The following is a 14,781-nucleotide window of genomic DNA, read 5'->3' as shown; positions in this document are numbered from 1 at the left end:
AAAAAAAAATTATAATTGTATTTATAATAAAATATAGAGTGTTTAGAATCATTCATAAGTAAGACCAGTTGTAGACTTTGTGTAATTAAATCATATTATTTAAAGTCTTGAATCGTTTTTTTGTAAGTAATTATATAGACTATATGACGTATAGTGTAAATCGTATACCGTAGTACGTTTAACGCGGAAATCAACACTGGATTACTTGAAATATTATTGTATTACATAAGACGTAAGGTAAGTACAATTTAATCTATGCTTTCGAACCTCCAACAATCTATTGCGTGATAAACTATTAATAATTAATGAGAGAAATAATTAATAAAAAATAAATTTGAAGACAATTAAATCTACTAAAAAACTTATAATAAATAATAAACATAATAATTTACTAAGTACAATCCAATTTCTTTTTATATTTAACCTATACATTCTCTATATTAATAACTCTCTATTTTTCTCGTTTCTTTTTCTTTTTCTTTCTTTTTATTTTTGGTTTAGTACACATAGTTGGGTCCAGTATAGATTTAATCTGACAGTGATTGGATGATTACAAAAGCAACATCAACTTCTATTTCCTTAATTATATCCAGATTAGTAATTTTTTTTACTTATATATTAAATAATTTTTAAAATTAATTATTTTCAAATTATTATTGATTTTGATTTTTAATATGTTAAAAGTAATCATTTTGAACCTACTGTTTTTTGTCCTTTAAAGTGAAAGTTTTAAAAAAAAAAATTGATTACCATAACTTTTAGCTCAACTTGCAAGTTTGAAATTGACATTATTTAATAGAAAAAAATGATATTGTTAAAATTAATATGCAATCAGGAAATTTTATAATTATTATTTACAGTACATTTATCAGTAAAGTTCGATTTTTTTTACATTTTTATCGTAAAAGATCATTTAAATAAAAACCATAGTAATCATTATTTCTAATTAACTTTTGGTGTTTAAAAATATTCTACAATGGAAATATTCAGAATTTAATTAATTTTAATGATTATATATTNAAAAAGATTCTACAATGGAAATATTCAAAATTTAATTAATTTTAATGATTATATATCTAAAAAAAACAATAAAAAAAAAGATTTACTCAATTGAGCGTATTATAAAATTTGATTATAATTGTAAAAATCCATCGTTAAATTCAGGTGAAACTAAAAATCATTTTTTTTTTATTTATGATTTATGTACAGGCCCGCATTTAGGGGGGGCATTGGGGGCATTTGCCTCGGGCGGCAAAAATCTTAATAGGTATACAATTTTTAAAAATTAATTATTTTTATTTAATTTAAAATTTTTTCAAACAGAACAATTTATTTTTATGAAACAAAAATATCTATTTCTAAAAAAAATATTACTTTATTATTTTCTAACTTAAAACGTGTACAAAGATATAAATGTAAAAGAAGATATATCAAAGCTGTATAACAACATAGACTACAGTTAGTAGTTAGATAATAGTATTGATTATACATAGTATTTTTATAATCAACAGCACTATAAATAAAGTAGGCGGCAATTTATTTGATTCATGTTTTTATCTAATTTTAACAAAGTATTGATATTTTCTCCCTTAAACTGGTTTTATGGATGTCGTCGGCCGTTGATAGTCGATTATTATTGGAATACTAAGAAAGTTAAAACACAATAATTTGTCTCATTTTTCACAAAATTACTATCTAATAATGTCACACTAATAATGTGTTGTGTACAGACAGCTCATTGTGTTTAGTACTCGACTACAAGTGACCGACTTAATGTGTTGAGGTGTTTTTTTTTATTTGTATATTTTATTATTTATTAACGTATTAAAATGAGTGATGGCAGAAAACGTTTAAGTGGAAGTGCTTATAAAAAAGTTGCTAAATTAAAATTAGAAAAAGAACAAAAAGTCATTTCTCAAACCGCAAAATTAACTTCATTTTTTGGCAATCAACGACCATAAATCTCCAATTCGCCAAGTAAAATAGAGACTACAGCTGAACAGATTTCAAATGAGTCGTGATAAAAAGTAATTTAAAAATCAAATGTTAACTTTTGTACGTTATTTCAGTTTTATATAAATGAAAAATTTTATATTTTGTTTTGTGAGCCTAATCTTCAGAGTCCTCTTGAAGCCCTAGCAAATGAAAATCAAATAATTGAAAATTCGGAAAAACAATTAATAAATACGTCTTCTATTGCACCAAGGTAAGGCGTACAAATCAAAAAGAATGCTTGAAGCATATGTTATCTCATCTGCGTTAATTCAGTTTTTTATAAATAAACAATTTTATAATTTTTTAGTGAACATCCTCTACATAGTACTTTTGAAACCATGGAAAATGAAAATCAATTAATTGAATATTCGGAATTATTAAATACGCCAACTAAAAAACCCAATCCAACACTTTTTGGGGGGCGGCAAAATTAAGAGCACCGGGCGGCAAAATTCCTAAATACGACCCTGTTTATGTAGCAACATGTTACAAAAAAATTTGAAAAATTATAGACTGGTAGTAGCACACACAAATAGATTTATAAAATTTATAAATTACAAAGTAAAATTATTTACNAAAATTAATAAATTACAAAGTAAAATTATTTACTTTTGTAGTTGAATACTTTTATCATATCAAATCTAATTTGACAATAAATACTTTAAGAATATTAGAAATTATTGATTTTAATTGTTTGTATGGAAAAAGCTGCTTAAGCTACTTTTTATTTGAATAAGGAATATTTTTTCGTTAAGAGTATTAACTTAAATATCATAAACTTAAATTAATCATTTGACGTATCGTTGAAAAAAGTAGGTCTAGTGAGGGTTGGCAAAATAAATCGTATCCACAAAAGAACCACATAGTAAAATAATATTAACATGAATATAAATTTCTTCTCACGAGGGGACACTATAGTGATAGGATCCTTTATATTTATTGAAGTTATTGAATCTAAATGAGATAAATCTCAAATGATTTGAAAATTTTATTCTAACTCAAAAAAAATGCAAAATATTAATAGCAGCAGACGGACTTGAACCTCGTACCGTCAGCATAAAAACACAAGTGTTTCACACCGACTCGGCAACGGTTCATTGNACGCGTGGCGTTTGGAGAGTTACAAACTTACATACAAACAACATACAACATACATGTGAAACTAATAAAAGCGTGTTAAAAACACAAGTGTTTCACACCGACTCGGCAACGGTTCATTACTTTCCCTGTTTGAAAAAATTGGCTTTTTAAGCTAACTCAAATTTAAAAATTACTTTTTCGACTTTAAAAAGCAAAAAAAATTAATAAGTTTAATATCTTATGAACTTTATTCTATGTTAATTAAATTATAAAATGTTCATGAAAGTCAGTGTATTGCTTTTATAAGATATTTTAAGATAAAATAAAATATAGAACCCAGGATTTTAACACAAAAATAGTATATTTTTGAATATAGTAGCCATTTGCGCATAGAAGATAGGCCGTCGGGACAAATTTTTTTTTTTAATTTTATAGTTCATGACAAGCTTTAATTTGACATATGTTTAAAGGACGCAGTATTTCTGGAACATTTTCAAAAGTTAAGTTGAAAAAATTAGTTTTTGTAAAAAAGTTGCTATTTTAAATCCCCCCTGTGAGCAGAATAAGTGTTAGATTTTCAAAAAAAAAATGATACAAAATGAAAGGGAAATATCTAAGGTTTCAATATAAAAAAACATCATTTGATTTGTTAATATTTAAAAAAGTTATAGCAGTTTTAAGTAGAAAAAACATCCCGATGAAAGGTGATTTTTATCGTAAACATTACATTTTTTTTTTAATTTCGACAGCCATTTGCACATAGAAGATAAGGTGTCGGGACAAATTTTTTTTTTCATTTTATAGTATATAACATAATCTTTGATTTCATATATGTTTAAAGGACGCAGTATTTTCGGAACATTTTCAAAAGTTCATTTGAAAAAGTTAATTTTCGTAAAAAAGTTGCTATTTTAAATCCCCCCCAGTGAGCAGGTTAAGTGTTAAATTTTCAAAAAAATGATATCAAATAAAAGGGAAATATCTAAGGTTTTAGTATAAAAAACAATTATGTTAATTTGTTGATTTTTGAAAAAGTTATGGAAGTTTTAAGAAAAAAATGACAAAATTTACCGATTTTTAAATTTGTAATTTTTTTGGAGATTTCCCCCATTTGCGGTGAACAAAGGAAAAATTTAAAAATTTTTAAGGGTAATGTCTTCAACTAGATACGATTTCGGTTCATTGAGAGCTGAGAAAAAGTGGTAACAGACACACAAAAAAAAAAAATACATAATAGTAAAACCAATACTTTCTTAGATTCGCATCGAAGCTAATAATAAATTCAAAGTAAAATTATTTAATTTTGTAATTGAAACCTATTATATAAAATATATCAAACCTAATTCGACAATGAATACTTTAATAACATTAGTAGTCTATATGGAAAATGTTGGCTAAGTAACTTTTTAATTGATAAAGTGGAAATTTTTTCAAGTTTTGAGGGTAATATCTTTAATTAAACAATTAAGTATATTTGAAAGAAATCGGTTGAGAACTGAGTAAAAGTGGTAACAAACACATCATAGTAAAATTAATACCTCTCAGCTTCGATGATAAAAATGATACTTAATAAAAGAAGTTATGTTATTCAAATTATTTTATTTTTAAATAATTTGTTTCCCTAACTCCCTCTACACTATAACTTCAGCAACAAAAAATTATTAAGTTTTCAATTACATTAACACAAATTTGTACTGGTTGATTGTTCAAAATAACTTAACATCATTGATAAATTTATTAAATTCCTAACCCTACAAATAAATAATAAATAATTTACTTTGAACGTAGTCTAAACAAGTTAAAATTATTAAAAAGAAAGAAAGAATTTCAACAAAATGATAATTGTATCAAAAGTTAATAGTGTTGACAGTTAGATATGAGACATATATATTAACGCTTCTGGGCTAGGATAGATTAAAGTATTTTCTAGGGTAAAGCTCGCCTATTCCAAAAATTCAAATTGATAAACAAACAATAAAATTAGGAGGAAAATTGATTAAATCAGACACCTTTCCCATAAATAGTAACATATACTTATGGTTCTTAAGTCGACTATGGAACATTTTTAAAAATTAACTTAAAGACAAAGGGTTATAGAATTTGAAAATTTTAAATTTGTAAAAACCATGATTTTTTTTTAAATTTGTAGTCCAGTTATTTATATTTACTAAAAAAAATACTCTTACAATGATTTGACTAATAACATATGAAAGTTTATATAAATTTATAACAGATAATATAAAAATAAAATATTTACCATTGTTTGAATCTGTTACATAATTGTTTAGGCATAAAGAAAATATCTACAATATATATATATATGAGTTTAATTTATTTGAACAATAATAAACAATACATAGAACATAACAGACATGTGTCCATAAATAAAAGGTTATCAAAAATTAATACAACAATTTGTTAGCCTTAAAAATCTAATTGCACAAAAATAATTAAAATTAAGGTACATTTTTCATTTGGTTAATTTAAGCATCACAAATAAATTATAGAGCAATTTTAAAATTTAACAGATAAAAATTAAGCAACTTCTTTTGCTTCTGGTTGTAAATCAAACCAGCCAGTGAAGTTAATTGAATTTTGATTAACATAATCACTTAAATTCAATATAATTTGACCTAAGACTGGACTATGCCAAGTTTTTTTAGTCAATACAGTTACTTCCAATTGTTTGCTATTCAATTCAGCAATTCCCAAAACATATTCAAATGTCTCTTCAAAAACAGGATTACATTGGTCTTTATAAGCCTACCATAAAAAATAGTTGAAATTAATCATATAAAAAAAATAAAATTCATTTGTTATACTTCAGTTTTGCGTTTAGAATTAGCATTGTCCTTTTTAGGTAATATATAAAGTTTAACATATGGATCTGGAATATTTGAAGGTTCTTTGATGGGCAGATTTCTAATAAATAATTTAACATTAGTTAAACATAACATAGCAAAATAAATAATTTAAATGTAATTAAATTAATGAACTTACACAACTTTATGAACCGTTACATTAAGTCGTTGCCTAACTACACTGTAATCAAAACTTAACTGAATGCTACCCAAAGGACAGTGAGAAGAATCATTTCTAAAAAATAAGGCAATATTAGTTATTACCTATCAACTATTCTCCATTTTATAAATACATAGTGTCTATAGTTAAGTGAATAAGAATAGATAAAATTTATAGTAGTACTAACAGTCCAGATATATCAGAAGATGCATGTGTTTCTTTTATTTCTAGTTCTTGATCTTGTTCAATAACAATAGGTGGTACTTCTAAGTCATCTTCAATAATTGAGGAAGGTCTACTTATAGAAGGCTCATCTATTGAGGGGTTTGTAACAGTAGGGAGATTTTCTGTACTTCCTGAACTATTGTTTGAATTATTTGATTTTGTAGATATTGTTGATGATTGTTTTAATAATAATGGCTTAGTTATTGCATCTTCGTTAGAAAATACTTTGGGCTTTCTATGAAGAAACTAAATACAAAAAAAAAAATTGATAAATATTGATATTTTAAATTAGTACATGTTAAAAAGAACATCTTATCAAATTTAAATGTATTTATTATACATTATTTTATATAATATGATAATCTTGTAATGTGTAAAATGCTGTATAATCATTTTAAACAATAAATGTGTACCGCAATTTAAAAATTACAAGGATCACTGAAATATGATATAACTAAAATTTTTTAAATTGTTCAGGAAACACAAAGAACTAATTATAATCAATGATGAACTATGTATCACTGCTGAGCAATACTTTAAAAAAATAATAATTATTAAATTGATAAAATAATTTATAGTTTTACTTTTATTATATTTTATAGAAAATATAATTTAATATATAACGACAACAAACCTCATTCTTGAAGAAAGTGTTAGTTATTATTACTTAATAAATCGAAAAATAAAAATAATATTAACAAACTTTTTATTTGTTTTTTTTAGTTCAATTATAATTTTTTTTATGTTCATCCTTTTTTATTTTACAAGGACATCAAATTTTATTTCTCAATTAAGAAAATTACTAGTTGATAACAACTTTTAAACCAGTATATTAGAAGTTACTGACATATTTATATATGTGAGAGGAAGAGTATGACTGGAAAATGTTTAGATATAAAAATAGCAGCACCCACTAATCACCTCCAGTTATTACTTTACATTATCAATAATTTCCGAAATACTAAAATCCAAAAGTTGTTTATTATTTATTAAATGAGCAAGTTTATTAGGAGTATTGTCATTTGAGAAATTAAAGTTGATATTATTATAAGGGTAAAGGATGAACATAAAAAAAAATTATAAATAAACAAAAAGAAACAAATAAAAAAATTATTAATATTATTTATACTATTCAATTAACGAAATGGTTCATGACAAGTTAATCATTCAATACATATCACATAAGTTGATATGTATGGTTGATGCTTTGAATGTTTTCTACAATCAAATATTATACTCGTAGATAATTATATACTTTGTTAAAGGTTGCCTGTATAGCAATTGCATATAAATAAAAAACATTTTTTTTGCTCAACAAATATTTATGGTTAGTAATACATTAGCAAATGCAACATCTTTTAGAAAAATTCAGAGATTCAATTCTGACCTTAACTTTATATTACTAATCGTAGTGTATAATTGAAAATAAAAATAAAATTAGAATAATTAAAAAAATTAAAAAGTTTAAATTCAGAATTTATGAGTTTTTCTGTTGAACTAATAATATTTACATTATTATATAATTTCATTTTCTATTATATAAAAAATAATAAATTTCAACTATAGTACTTTACTTTTTTACTTAATAATTACCTTAAGTTGAGCACAAAATACTAGTTTACAATCATGATGTTTATGTTTACTATCGGTTATCAAATCAAAAGGCTGCATTTCTTGTTCCATACTTCCAAAAACAAATAATCTGGTTAACTTGTATTCATAAATTCCTAATTGAACACCTGTTTTCTGGTCAATTACCTAAAAAAAAAATATATATATCAAGTAATATGACAAAAATCAGGCGTAATAATAATAATGTAGTTTAACATTTGAAAAACAGAAGAGAAGCTAACAAAAAAGCACTATCATTAACCTATTATTTTTTTTAAATTTCTTATACATTTTTTAATAATAATTTGAAAAGAAATTACCAATCTTTAGGAAAAATATGATTAAATTCCTATACTTTAAATTATAAAAGATGGAAATGGCAAATACCTTAAATTCTATGGTATCAGTTTCAGGATTACTGACTAAAAAGGTAAAACCTTGTTCAAATACAGGCCGTTCTGTCCGTAACTTTGAAACTGTTATTTGGGATTCTTGGCCTATGGAAATCTTTACATATGGATCAGGCTTACTTTGAGATCTTGCATTCTATAATAAACAAAAGAAATAATATTCATGAACAATATTCTAATAATATAAATAATTAAAATATATAATATAAAAAATTAAAAATATTCTTGCTCTCAACAACATGGTTTTCGTAATAATAAATCTACTGTTACTAATTTAATATTATTTAAACAATTTATCCTTAACTTCTGTGCTAATGATCAACAAACAGATTTTATATATACTGATTTTCAAAAAGCATTCGACAGGATAAACCACCAACTATTAATTCATAAATTAAGAAAAATTGGTTTTGCTAACTCTTTATTGGCATGGTTCAATTTTTTTTAACACTAAGATATCAATATTTTAATTTCTTATCCAATTTCAGTGGATTCTGGTGTTCCATAGGGTGACCATTTAACTCAACTTTTATTCAATCTATTTATCAATGATATTGTTTTTTCAATTAATTTTTTTAATATTCTTTTATTGGTAGATGACTCTAAAATGTTTAAATCTATTAGTTGTTTTAATGATTATATTCTTTTACAAAAAGACATTGATAGTTTTTATAGCCGGTGTATTTTCAATGGGATGTCTTTAATTATTAACAAATGCACTTGCATTTCTTTTACTAAAAAACGTAATTCGTTTCTCTTTAATTATTCTAAATTTAATAATCCAAATTTATTTCATTCTTCTCAAGTAAAAGATTTGGGCATTATTTTTGACTCTAAACTCTTGTGTAACTTTCATGTATTATTCATAAAAAAAATAGCATTCCCTATGTTCGGGCTTATTAAGCGTAATTTTACAAATTTCAATTATCCAATGGTATTAAAAGTTCTTTACACTTTTATTTTATTCGTCCTCAACTTGAGTATGCAATAATAATTTGGGAAACTCATAATAATACAGGCCACCATAATCAAATTGAAAAAATTCAGAATAAAATTCTTAGATTTATTTGTTTTAAATGCAATATATACAGACTCCCCATTCTGGTTATACTGATATTTTAAATATGTTGAATTTAAGTATATTAAAAAATAGATGAATTCAATTTTATTTTTAAACTTCTAAATAATAAGGTAGATGATTCTTTTTTGTTAAATAGCATATCTTTTAAAGTTAGTTGTCATAATGTAAGAAATAAAGATTTATTTTATACTCCTCACAGTTCTAATAAATTCTTATCTTGTGCACATGTTAATATTTTATCAACTGTTAGGAATCAATTTAATTATTTAGATCTTTTTAGTTAATATTAATGTTTTTTAACTATTCTAATTATGTAGTGTTATATAATTAATATTTTTGTTTACTTATTGTATATTATTTGGTTTAATATAGTTATTGTATATATTCTTTTGTTTATTCTATATATAATCAAATTCTGTAGTTATTTTGTGAATTTTGGACTTTTTGTCCGTAAATAAATAAATAATACTTACAGGAAGATTAATAGCAGAATCTATGTACAGTGTTAAAATTGCTGAGCTCATGTTTGTTACACGCAATTCTTGAGTTTCACTTAATGCCTATTAAAATAATAATTTATTACTGTTCAATGTTATAAAAAAAATAATTACCCTTTTCAATGCACTTTTATCAGAAGTTAATTCTAGCCACTGTAATCGAACATGTACCATTCCATGCTTGGTATCTTCTAAATTAACCCACTAAGGAAAACTATTATTTTTTAATAAAAATGTCTATATCAATAAAATAAATGTGATTTTTTATAACCTCAATTCATTTTTAATAGAAAATTTTTAAATGATTGAACTTATATCTAAAAGTAAATTTTACGTTAACATTACTTTGTCTACTTCACCAAGATGAACTGCACCATATACTTCAAACGATATTCTACACAGAAAATATACATAATGTATAATTAAATTCATAATTATAAATTCATATTCTACATAAAATTCAAGTATAATTATTCATTACTTTCCCAGATTTGAGTGTTTCTTTCCAACTATTTCATCTTCATCAAACAACTTAAGTTTCAGCAACTGTCCTCTAGGAGAAAATGATACAAACTACAAAAATAAACATACAATACATAATATAATATTTTAATTGATTTTATTTAGTATTATAAGTTTTACCTCGCACCAATAGTCCCATTTTGGGTTTAAATCATTTTTTATTGTTGGTGTACGGTATTCTTTAGCACCCAAAGTAATAATTACATAAGGGTCTGACTTTCCCTTTCTTCCCATTAAACTCATATCTTTAGCAACCAAATTTTTAGCTTGTACAATGTGTACTCTTAAAACGCCCTATATACAAATAAAAAAATGTATGAAAAAAAATTTCCTAAATAATTAGCTCTCATCAAAAAATGTTGATGATTTATTTAAAATTTTTTATTCAATTATTATTTTTAGATCTTTGATAACAACAGTTGATATATAAGATATTTTTAATAAATAAAAATAATTTTCCACAAAAGGAAATTTTTTGTATGAAAAGGTTTTTATAGAAACAAGTTAGTTTCAACCTTTTACAGAGGTACACTTTAATTTAAAAAAAAATCTTAAATTAAAAAAAACATAAAATATTTACTTCTGGTTCAGGTAACTTCACATGGTGAGTAGGTACATCATTACTCAAAACAATTGGTATTTTATTTGGCAAGACCATTAAGGCTGAAACTTGTTGAGCAATAACTTTACGCAGTACATCACTAAAAGATTTTTGATGAATAAATAAACATTTCTTTAAAAAAATAGGGTATATAAAAATAATTATTACTTTAGACCTGGCATATCTAAAACATCAGCTACTCCAACTAAATCATAATCAATGTCAGGTTGATGCAAGAAAAAAAAATGCATTCCTCCAATCAATGGCGCAGTAGCAATCAATGGTTTCATTATTACTCTCATAATTCCACGCAACTGTTGTAAATATTTGAACAAAAATTTCATTATAATAATAATGATAAATATGTTGATACTAAAGTTTTAAATATAGAAGACATCAAGGTCGCCGGAACTATTTTTTACATGGGAGGGCAAAAATTTAATGACTAGCACTAGGTTCCCTTGATTGTTACTAAGCTTAAAAGTGGGTTAAGCTATTTTTTGGTAGATTTTAATGATTATAGAACAAAAAATTCAGTAATTTATAAATTTTACTCTTAATAATACATATTATTAGCTTCAATGTGAAGTTGAGAACATATTAATTATACCATGATGTGTTCATTTATTTACGTCAAAAGATCACAACTTGTATCTAGTTAAAGAAGACATTATCCTAAAAAATTGAAAAATTTTACTTCATTCTTTGTAAATAGTGAAAATTTCATAAAAATTACAATTTTTAAAATCGGTAAATTTTTGATATTTTTTTTTTCTAAAAATTGTCATAATTTATTGAAAAATGAACAAATCAAAATAATTTTTTTTTATATTGAAACCCTATGCATTTCCCTTTTATTTGATAGAATTTTTTTGAAAATCTGATCCTTTACTTGTCCACAAGAGATGATTCAAAATAGCAACTTTTTTACAAAAAACCCAACTTTTTCAACTTAAGTATTAAAAATGATCCAGAAACACTGCACTTTCAAAACATATGTCAAATTTAAGCTTATGTAATGTACTTTAAATTAAAAAAAAAATTGCCGACGACTTATCTTCTATATGCAAATAGCTGTCGTAGTTAAAAAACATGCTATTTTTGTGTTCAAATTATATTTATTTTAAAATACCTTATAAGGGTTTGTCATAGTAATGAGTTTACCAATAAATATAAAATTTACATGAATCTAACTTACGTTAAATATAAATTTGTACTTATTTTGATAATTTTGACTCTTCAAAGTTAAAAAATTTTTTTTTGAAAACTTGAAAATTTGTATAAAAAGTAGAACTTTTTCAACTTAACATTTGAAAATCTGTGTCTTTTAAATAAATATTAAAATAAAGCTAATTCTAAGTACTAGAAGTTCAAAAAAAAAAAAAAAATTTGTACCAACGAACTATTTTTTATGTACAAATGGCAGTTGAAGTAGAACAAAAAATAGAAGTCAATTTTGCTTTAGGAATAATCCACCAATTTCTTATTTTTAAACACTATCTACAGATTTGCATCGAAACGTTTCTTATGATAGTGATTTTAATCACTGTCAAATATGATCTATACTTGTCTCAACTATGCCGCGACCCCACTGTGCTACCGTTTTCTGATATTCAACTGGAGTTAGGTAAATTCATTAACACTTTTTAATCCTAAAATCTGAATAGCTAAATAATTAAGTATGGTAGTGTTATATTATTTTCCAGATCCATTGTAATTTTTTTTTCAGATCTATTAGGGGGGCATAATGATACTTTTGCTTCGTCGTATTATGATCAGGGGGGCAATTGCCCCCTTGCCATTCTGGGTTCCGTCGCCACTGGAAGACAATTTCCTTATAAGGTTTTATTTTTTTAAATACTAATCATTAGTTTATTAATTTGATAAAAAGGCAATGTGATGTGTAATAATCTGTAAAATCAATATACAACACTACCCTCTCTGTCTCTCTCATTCAAATAATTATAATAATAGAATAACAGATTTGTATGATTAATTTGTTTTCAAATAAGACAAATTTACTTACTTGGAAATCTTTAATCCCACATGTAACACCTTTCACAACAAAAGAAACATCACAATCACTAGAAAATCTAATAAAATTCAAAACAAAATAAAAATCAAATGATAAAAATATAAAGACATTTGATTTTACTTACATTAAGTCAACATCCATCATAATTTGATCACGTGAAATACCCTCATAAACTTTAATGCCCCCAATCTTAGGAGGCTATTTTATAAATTAAAAAACAAATAAATTAAGTTTGCCATTTTAATTTTAAAGAGTGAAATTTTATTATAATTTAGAATTAGTGCTGACTTTAGGTCTTTTAGCACTCCATGCAAGCATTACTTTGTGCACTGTAAAAAAATTATATGATCTTTTCTTGAATAAACAACAAAAAAAAATAACTCATTGCTTAAAATATCATGGAACATCACATTTATCTTGCTGGAGTGCTCTGTGCTATCTTGTATACCTAAAACTAGCACTGTTTGGAATACTCACTATAGAGCCAAGACGCAACTTATCAAATGCAAAACTATTCACATTATATTCCCTCAAGTTTTCAGCTACCATTGGCTCAACAGTTTGTTTAATAGTAGTTTGAGTAAAGGCACTGACTAGTGGCCACATTTGCTTTATCATCTACAAATGATAATTTATAACTGAACTAAAAGAAATTTATTTGATTAGAATTGTTATAAAATTTTTACTTGATTTAACCATTCAGCGCGATGCATATCAGGAAAGAATACCCAAGAAGGTAATTCAGCTACACTTGCTGTTATTAGTTTTTTTTCATCAGCTGATGCAATCATTTGTGCTCGTCTACGCCTTCTATGTCCAACTTCACGCCAACGATCCCGTACAATGGAAACACAAGTCATTATTGGTATTAAAACCCATGTACTGACAGCAGCTACACGCCAATACCCAATTGCATACACAAATGCAGTACTAGCAAAGCTTAGAGCTGCATGTGATATTGTACTAAACAGACTAGAATTTTCCATTTCTTGATTTTCTTTAACAGTTTTCAGTTCATCAACATTTTTCTTAATAGTTTTAGTTACTTTTTCATCTTCAGGGAATAGTTTTTCATAAGATTCCACATTATCAGCCATTTTTAAAATAATATACTATGAATTAAGGTTGAAGAATAATTCACAAACCAAAGTAATTTTTAAAATAGCTGATAATTGTTGATATATAATATTATTTATTGCAGAAGAAGATATAAACTATTAGCATTGAATACCTACAATATTAAGAAATAACACGTTCGGATCTCTATAGTAAAGGTTGTGGCAACATTCACAATTAAGAGGTGGTCGTGATATAAGGCCATTAAACACATTCATCACTCATTGTAGAATGCAAAGCGTCCAAATTCATCGGAATCAGCAATTTACAACATTATCACAAACATAAACGTTTATTTTACAACTAGAGCTTAACAATTCATCGGCCTTGATTAACGGATAAGTAATTGCTTCAAACATTTTTAGGTTAAATGCAATTCGTATAAACAGCTGTTGTGTGTATTCCTGTAGGAATTTAGAAATATTGATATGTTAAAAAACTAAAAATTATTAGCAGAATGATTTGAATCTATTATAAAAGACATTTACTAAAACAGATTGTGTAATAATTTGTTTTTACGTATAAAATATTATTAGGGTCAAGACTTATGCAATTATAAAATTTATTTTAGTTATATCGAGTACATC

The 14,781-nt window shown here is 24.9% G+C and overlaps 2 protein-coding genes across 2 annotated transcripts in view; one reads left to right on the top strand and one right to left on the bottom strand.

Annotated features, from left to right (window-relative positions):
- The first annotated feature begins 218 nt into the window (after window positions 1-218).
- Window positions 219-14,781, top strand: part of LOC126905573 (uncharacterized) — a 76,265-nt gene continuing 61,702 nt past the window's right edge. The window contains exon 1 of the mRNA XM_050685410.1: window positions 219-237. The gene's annotated coding sequence lies outside the window, so the exon portion shown is untranslated. The remainder of the gene's footprint in view (window positions 238-14,781) is intronic.
- Window positions 5,387-14,538, bottom strand: LOC126905572 (extended synaptotagmin-3). The gene is made up of 17 exons (XM_050685400.1): window positions 13,765-14,538; window positions 13,556-13,696; window positions 13,203-13,276; window positions 13,070-13,136; window positions 11,212-11,357; window positions 11,023-11,143; window positions 10,563-10,736; window positions 10,402-10,493; window positions 10,266-10,314; window positions 10,035-10,124; window positions 9,897-9,983; window positions 8,320-8,478; window positions 7,915-8,079; window positions 6,284-6,567; window positions 6,076-6,171; window positions 5,898-5,997; window positions 5,387-5,838 (listed from the first exon to the last, which is right to left on the bottom strand). The coding sequence occupies exons 1-17, from the start codon at window positions 14,173-14,175 to the stop codon at window positions 5,611-5,613; spliced, it is 2,484 nt and encodes an 827-aa protein (XP_050541357.1). The 5' UTR covers window positions 14,176-14,538; the 3' UTR covers window positions 5,387-5,610.

The sequence above is a fragment of the Daktulosphaira vitifoliae genome, unplaced genomic scaffold (assembly GCF_025091365.1).
Source record: "Daktulosphaira vitifoliae isolate Bord-2020 unplaced genomic scaffold, ASM2509136v1 Scaffold_4, whole genome shotgun sequence".
In the NCBI taxonomy this organism is placed as follows: domain Eukaryota; kingdom Metazoa; phylum Arthropoda; class Insecta; order Hemiptera; family Phylloxeridae; genus Daktulosphaira; species Daktulosphaira vitifoliae.
Note: the sequence above shows the minus strand (reverse complement) of the source record. Positions and strands in the feature narration are given on the sequence as shown.